An 8521-nucleotide genomic window follows, 5' to 3' on the forward strand; every position below is an offset into this window, starting at 1 on the left:
TTACACTTTAATTAATAAGCTTTAGGTAAAGAAACAGGCCTATCACACTGATTTATAAACACATAATTCTGCCACCCAGGACTGTCTTCACCAAAGTCTTATCCACACATCTCACAATACTGAAATTAAGCGCCGCACAGACGTGAATCGATTTTACAGTATGAAGTTACAGTCTTTAAGCTAAACACGAATATATGTATATGTATGTGTGTGTAGGTTTCTGTTCAGGAGTGTGTTTCCATTGCAACTATCTTCACGCATACAGCACGCTCACGCACACCCCCACACACAGATACACCCACGCATAGGCAAGGTCATAGTCTACAGAGCAGTCCATGAACCATCAAGAAACCTGTGCTTGAATACAAAGCAGGTCATTTCCGACAGGTTAGTTATCGTTTCTTTTTCTTTTTTTTTTCTCTAAGAGATCTCTATATGACAGGGACAACATGACAAACCAATTTGTTTGAATACCTCTGATAACGTGATCCTCTAACATTCCAGTCCTTTCTGCTTTTCTTTATTCGGGAGATCTGGTCCTGAATGAAGTAGGAACTTTTTTTCTTAAGCAGAGTCCAAATCCTGATCGCTCACCACTGGTGTCTTCCTGGTGAGCTGCAGTGAGGCGCGCGCGCTTGGCCCGCGGTCGCGCTCTCTGTCTTAATATTGCACAAGGTTGAGTGGCCGGCCTCATTTACCTAATGGCGGAGGCACACACATGCCAGCCAAGTTTCAGCAAGCGACTACGCAACATCAGTGCAGTCTAACAAGGCTAGTTGGTGTCTTAAATTAGGCTACGACCTAACAAAACACATCGGATAATCGCCAAATGCTGTTTTAATGTGTTTGAAAGCTGGCATACTGGGGGGGCTTAAACTTTCACAAGTCAAATATATGAGTAGGAAATACTGCTTTTAAAGTATTTGATTGATATGTTAAGAGCTAAGTTTTAGCTTCTTTTTCTTTCTTTCTTTCTTTCTTTCTTTCTTTCTTTCTTTCTTTCTTTCTTTCTTTCTTTCTTTCTGACAGTGTGTGTCAAATATATATATATATATATATATATATATATATATATATATATATATATATATATATATATATATATATATATATATATATCAACGCGTCCGTCTGGTCTGCGCATTGCGGTGTTAAAGTTTGTTTGTTTGTTTGTTTGTTTGTTTGTTTGTTTGTTTGTTTGTTTGTTTGTTTGTTTGTTTGTTTGTTTGTTTTTGTCTTGAGCCATAATATGCAAATCAAACTGCACATCTGACCTTTAAACATAAATCTATCGTGCATGCATTACTTATCTGTTAAAATCTTTGCTTTGTTGCTATATATTTAAACCTTTTCATCTAAAATAGTAACTTTTAAAAATTAAAGCAAATTCTTTGATTAAGACAAACTATTTTCATTAATGTTGGCTTTTACAAACGTTTTGGTTAAAAGACTGGTTATGTATGAATTTATACTTCTCCCTGACCCCTATAAAACATCCAGCGTGGCTTTTTTTTTTTTAAATATAAATTGTCTTTCATTCCTCCTGTAGAATATACATACGCCACCTAAAATAATTAAAAATAAATAGTGCAGTTTACACAGTTACACAGAGCAGTGCAAACTGCTCTACATACATTTTTATTCGTTTCTCACTCAAGGCTGATTTCGACTATATAAACAACATAAATAAAACAACACATTCATTACATTTGCCAGCAAAAGACACTGGAAATAAATAAATGCAGTTTTCTAAAGAAGACATGCATTGCAGTGAAGAATATAGGCCCAGTAGCCCATCATATCGGATTGCAGTGACAGAACTGTGAGTGATAAACTTCATAAATCTAGAAAACTCTAAAGTCAGTGTTCAGTGTGCTTAGCAGAAATTGTGTGTATAGAAAGTATCTTACATATGATTTCCAGTGCCGCTTTTTTGTGATCAGAATTTTTTATTATTATGTTTTTTCTTCTTCTTCTTTTTTTTTTTTACCTTGAGCTAATTTGGAAGAGCCCCTCTCTGGTGGTGCAAAATGATGCTCAAGGCGCATAAATTAGGTCATACAATGGAGAGGCCTTCATTGTGCCTCTTTGCTAGTGCTCGGTGGCGCTTATGTCTCGTCAAAGTGCTCTCAAACTTGGGGGGAAAAGTATGGAATTCCCTGTTGACGCCGAGCAACTAAGCGTCGGGAAAAAGTAGTGCTGATCCGCTTGGTGGAATGAAAACAGAAGCTCAGAGAAGGGAACACTCATTTAAATGATGATACTGCTGCTACAAAAAAAAAAGGAATTGTGGGAAGGGGAGACATTTTAACCAACGCAGGAGGCTTAACTTAATATGAAACTAAAAGCATTTTTTCCCTTCAATTATCTAGCCGAGATGTCAATGACTATTGTTTGCTGGTGCGGGCCATCGCTCCGCCCCTCGTGTTTGTCGTAAACCTGGCGCCTGGCTACAATAAACCCAAGATGAGAGTGGCCAGGGCTCGCCTCCTCCTCGAAGGCGATCAATCGGATCTCAGGCAACTACTGCGAGCGCTCTCTTACGTCGACGCGCGCGAGAACGACGCGGCCGAGCGGCTCCACCACGCGCATCCCCGCCTCGCTTTTCTGAACCATGTCGCTGAGCCCAAAGCACACGACACCTTTCTCAGTGACAGACATTCTCAGCCCCATAGAAGAGACGTACAAGAAGTTTAGTGGCATGGAGGGATCTGGGAACCTGGCGTCTCCGTTGGGAGCTTACCGGCAACCTCAGGTGTCCCAGACGGGCATGCAACAACACTCGATGGGCCACAACGCCACGATGGCCAGTACCTACCACATGCCCCATACCGTCTCCCAGTTCTCCCACAGCGCCATGGGCAGCTACTGCAACGGAAGCATTGCCAACATGGGCGATCTGCCCTCTTACCAAGAAACTATGAGGAGCAGTGCGGCGGCAACCGGGTGGTACGGCGCCAACCCCGACCCAAGATATTCAACAAGTAAGTAGCTTTTTTTTTTCCTTGAGAAATCAATTGACTTGTTAGATTAAATAAACACTATATTTTTGAACCATATACAAGTTGACTCGCGCTTTTAGACTATGGATGAGTTTTACGCACAAACGTAATTTCGATTTATATTGTGATATATCGCCCCATTGGCATTTTTTTCAGCTATTACAAAATATGTCATGAATTGCACTTGATGAGGTACTTATTAAATATAAATGTCCACGTATTTATTTATTCTGTATTTATATTGCATTAAGTTAAATAGGCAACGATAGCCAATTTAAAATGACATTTATCCTGGTTCTATTGGTGACTGAACGGCCGTACGTGTTTATGTATATGTTTAAGTTTCTAGATTCATGGGACCTTCCACAGGTATGAACATGAGCGGAATGGGAACGCTGAGCGGCATGGCGGATGCGACCAAAGCCATGACCCCGCTGCACGCGGCGCCCAGGCGGAAGCGACGTGTCCTCTTCTCTCAAGCCCAAGTCTACGAGCTCGAGAGAAGGTTTAAACAGCAGAAGTACCTATCAGCACCCGAACGGGAGCATCTGGCCAGTATGATCCACCTGACTCCCACTCAAGTGAAGATCTGGTTTCAGAACCACCGCTACAAAATGAAGCGGCAGGCCAAGGACAAGGCGGCGCAGCAGCTGCAGCAGGAGAATAACATGTGCCAGCAGCAGCAGTCACCCAGGCGGGTGGCTGTACCCGTGCTGGTCAAGGATGGCAAGCCATGCCAGAACGGCTCTAACACTCCGACACCCAGCCAACAGCAAATGCAGCAGCAGCAACAACATCAGCAACAACAGAACAGCTCTGGGGTCGTACTTCCTGCCACAAGTAACTCTATAAATCAGCACCAGAGTCAGCAGGTGGGAGCCCTGGTACAGGCCCAAGACCTTGAGGAAATGTCACCCAGTCCTCCATCCCTCCACTCCTCACTAAACAACATGGGACAGATAGACACGTCTGTAGATTACACTAGCAACATGGTCACATCAAACCTGCTTTATGGCAGGACGTGGTAGGACTGATTCATCATTTTATTTTATTTTTTTTTTAAATATACAAACTCTATCTTTGACGTGAACACGAGGCCAAAAGTAGACATCGGTGTGAGAATGTGGATAAAACAAGGCTTTGGGTCAAGCCACCTTTTCTTTTACCCAGGGCATGATTTTTTTCTACATTAAACACTTCTGCCAATGAAGGACAAGATGTCATTTCTAGCCTTATTCTGTGTGGTTTTGACACCCCTTTATAATCGATGTAGAAGAGTACCTACCTGTTGTTGAACAAGGTCGCCGCACAGCAGTGGGACAAAAACAGAAAATGGGCGTCAGGTACGAACTTATGATCTACACAAGATCCCCGAGTGACCTGATCTTTACAACGAACCTCCTGCGATGAACAATTGAACTCAACCTGATATGACTATTGTAAGCTAATGTATCCTTTTAGATTAATGAAAAGTAGGGACTGTATATTTGGCTAACACTTAATTTTCTGTTTACCTGTAATATAAATTACAATTTTGTTTGGCTGTTTATTTTATTTCCTTTTTGTAAGTTAAGACAAACACATACACTATGGCTGCTGTATATGTTTCAAACCAATTGAACGTTGACAATAAATCGATTGAAGTACAAGTCATTCTCCGGGAATTAATTTGGAGTGAGTTTTCATGAGGCCCATGTTAACACTGAGCATCAGCAGGACGGACAGTAGGGTCGATGGACGTGTCACATCATTTACAGTAGTATAATATGGTATGAGCTTATAGCTGCAATGTACTTTCTAAGCTTTCTAAGGATTTGCGTTTTAAACATGATTTAACATGTCCATGTACGTCTCGGGTTTTTTTTTTTTTTACAAAAACAATTGCGACATAAGCTGTTTTCAGAAATCAAATTAAAAAGATTAAAACTCAGTTGAATTGTGAAAAAATGCGACAAATTAATAGTCGGGTTTATATATATATATATATATATATATATATATATATATATATATATATATATATATATATATATATATATATACTTCATGCAATTTCATTTTTCCCCTCATTCTTTTTAAAGACTGCATCGCTTTTTTAACCAGTATGAGGATTGTTCAGGCTGTTGAACTGACTTGAAATGTCTCACTTTTATTTCACAATACGATATTATTGTCTATAACATCTCTTTTTTTTTAAGTGACACAAAAATATATTGCCAGGAGCCAGAATAACCGCACTCATTTTACATTATTTCTTTTTATCTATATGAACCCTGTCCACAGTATATGGGAGTATGATCGAGGCTCATTTTTATTTTTGTTATTAATAAAAGCGTGGATATGACACACCTGACACAAAAAGACAGGCTATTTTTGCTTGCTGGTTTTAATTGTAATGTTATAGAGTTATGTGAAGAGGATGGAGGAAATTTTATTTATTTATTTATTATTATTATTATTTTTTTTTTTTTTGCTAAGTCTATTTATTGTGTTTTATCTCCCCTGTTTTCACGCTGTGTTCTCACGGATGGTCAAATTACTTTGCCATTTAGAGCGAAACAGGAGCGAAATTAAAATGACCGAGGAATTAATACAGAAGGCTGTTTGCAGACAGGCATTGCTGTAAAGGCTTTTTATCAATAGCAAAAGGCCTTTCATTTAGACTATTGAACTAGCATGATCACTACTATAACTACTGAACAGTTATTGTGAATGAAGAGTAGAGAAGAGTATCCTCGGTCGAAGGGCCCAGACTATTAAAAAGACAGGTATTCATTTATAATAATAGTGGTCCTGTCCAGCTGGATGTTTTTCATAAACATTGTAGGTGTTAATTTCAGCAGTTCAAGTGTTTATTCAGCACAGATCATTTTTACTGTACTGTAATGTTCTGAACAATGTGCAGCTAGCACATCGTGAACGTTTTCATACTTATTATAAATTATAATGCAACATAATTCTAAATAACCTTATTAGATAACTCATAATATTTCAGTTAATTACGTAATAATAATAATAATAATAATAATAATAATAATAATTATTATTATTATTATTATTGTTTGTTTGTTTGTTTGTTTGTTTGTTTGTTTGTTTGTTTTTAACCAATTATCATGCAAGGCTCTATTCAGCCTTGACTACAGCCCTGAAGCTCAGTTATTACTGAGAATGTTTTGAGAATGATTATCACCCATTAGGAAATTATTACAGGACATCTCGCTTTCTCCTGATAGAAAACTATTGCTGTCACAAGGTTATGCTGTCATTATTAGTAACAGGTTAGTAAAGGTTATATAGACAGTGCTGCTGTGTGGTAATGGTTCTGTTGTCCAACGTATTTTAAAATCATGTTTTAACCTGTTGCCACCTGATTATGATATTCCTTTAAGTGGGCTTTGGAAGATTGAATGCATGTACAAATTGTGTCCAAATAATATGGTGCTGAGGACAGTGGCTGGATTTAAATGATAGATTATGACCTTGTTCTGGCCTCATTATTCTGAATCTTTAGTGGCATGGTATAAGGACTCTCAAAACCCTCTAAACAGTGACGAATCTTGAGACATCAACGTATAATGCCACGCTTGTGATATTTGTAGTAAACCATTGATTTCACCAGCCCATTTTCATAGCATTTGTCATTATTGTTTTATAAATCACACTATCGTGATTGCTAATAGGATACTTTGGTAATGATAATAATAACAGCAATATACAAAAGAAAGTTTTACTCCTGTTGTAATTAATGCTGAATTTGCAACTATGTAATGCAGACTTTTAATTGTTACCTATATTCTATATTAATAAATATTACATCTGATAAACAGTAATTATATCCGATTAATTTCAAAACGATATTATATTGTGTATTCTGAGTTCACCGTAATGGCTGAAGACTGAATTCTCTGGTCATCATCCTAACAGTCACTAAAACATTTACAACCTGCAGAAGGACTTAGACATCTTACAGAAGATGAGTAAAAATTATACATATCACAATTTTACTATCATACAGTGTAGATGTCTATGACATAAGTGCAAGGGATTTTTTTTAAATGATTTTTCCAACACTTGAAAAATACAAATATAAAGGTTCAAAGAGACTATTTCTACTCTCCATTTCTACTCTGCCCTAGAATTTTTTTCTGCCATTCTTTGCTGCTAATTGCAGGATCCAAACGAATTCTTAACAGCGAGTAATTTGAATCCAGGCTGGAGGCCTTGTGTGTATTTTTTTCCTGCCATTATTCTACTTAATATGTCAGAAGGTCTGATCGCAGAGAAACCTTTTCAAGTTCTATTGATGTGTCTTTCAATTGACGATGGTGACCTAGCAACCTGGCCAGCACTAATTGGAGTAGGCTGCCTGATGTCAGCATTACAGTTTTTGTGGGAACAAATGCAAAGCTCATGAAATAATTTTCAAAATGATAGGAACAATGATTCCATATTATTTATAGGCAAAACAACAAGACAATCTAGAGAATAAAACAGAAACTGTAGACATCTATTACATATAGTTTGTGGATAATGAATGCTATAGGTTCTATGCAAGCTTGAAATACAAGGAGCCTATTCTCATAAAAAGGTAAAAGATGTATGACAGAAACGGGCCATTGATTTTTCATTATCATAATTGCTTATTTTGTTTTGCAAATTGGAATATTCTATCAGAAGTGAATTAAGCATACTACAATGCTGAATTACTTCTTAGCAGGTGTTATTACACAATTAAATACATCTGAGCCATTTTGTTTTCATGTCTGCAATTATTTTATATAAAATCGCTGACTGAGACACTGAGTCGTTTGTCATAATTTGACAGGTTTCTTTTTTTTTCCTAAGCAAGAATAAGCAAGCATAAACCTCCCCACCCCCACAAACTCACTGAAGCAGGCCAGAGGCTCTACGTTCCCAAACGTAAGAGCCACTTCTGTTACCACCAATTGAGAAGGTCTGAAGATATTTATAGCTAAAAGATATTTGAATTCTGAGCTGCCTAAATCAGCCTAGGTCATACATGAACTATAAAACTGCTGTTAACAATCTGTTAATGTTGTTAATCATTTTTAATTGTTGTTGAAGTTGTTAAGGGTTTTTGTTTGTTTGTTTTTTGTTTTCTAAATACCAGAAGTGATTACTGTTAACTTCTCCCTCCACTGCAGTTTATTTTTCTTCAAGATCCTTTGATAATTGTAATTATACCACACCGCCACCTCGCCAACAGATTTTATGTGAGGCAGTTTTGTGCTAAACCATGCGCAATATATGGCACTGTTGTTCCGTTGTGTGTAAGGTCATTTTATCATGAGGTTATGAGAAGCCATAAGATGATGAGATTGTATGCCATGTAAAACAAACTTTTCTAATTCTAGTTATTTAAACCTAGTGGAAATGACCAGCAAATAATCATCCGCCAGCAGAATGAAAAATATTTGAAGAATGTCAGAGGACTCAGACAGTAATCTTCACTCTAATAGATTTCCATAAAAATAAGTAAATGGAGGCATGTCATTGGT

At 37.6% G+C, this 8521-nt stretch overlaps 1 protein-coding gene across 2 annotated transcripts; it reads left to right on the plus strand.

The window, feature by feature from the left end:
- Positions 1–2614: 2614 nt before the first annotated feature.
- nkx2.4a (NK2 homeobox 4a) lies at positions 2615–4030 on the plus strand. 2 transcript variants are annotated; one of them, XM_060933080.1, is made up of 3 exons: positions 2615–2984; positions 3345–3774; positions 3868–4030. In XM_060933080.1, exons 1-3 carry the CDS (start codon positions 2615–2617, stop codon positions 4028–4030), a joined length of 963 nt encoding a protein of 320 aa, XP_060789063.1. The 2 variants fall into 2 exon arrangements, with proteins under 2 accessions (XP_060789063.1, XP_060789062.1); XM_060933079.1 differs by having other exon boundaries at positions 3345–4030.
- Positions 4031–8521: the final 4491 nt, after the last annotated feature.

This window comes from Neoarius graeffei, chromosome 11 (assembly GCF_027579695.1).
Source record: "Neoarius graeffei isolate fNeoGra1 chromosome 11, fNeoGra1.pri, whole genome shotgun sequence".
Lineage (NCBI taxonomy): Eukaryota > Metazoa > Chordata > Actinopteri > Siluriformes > Ariidae > Neoarius > Neoarius graeffei.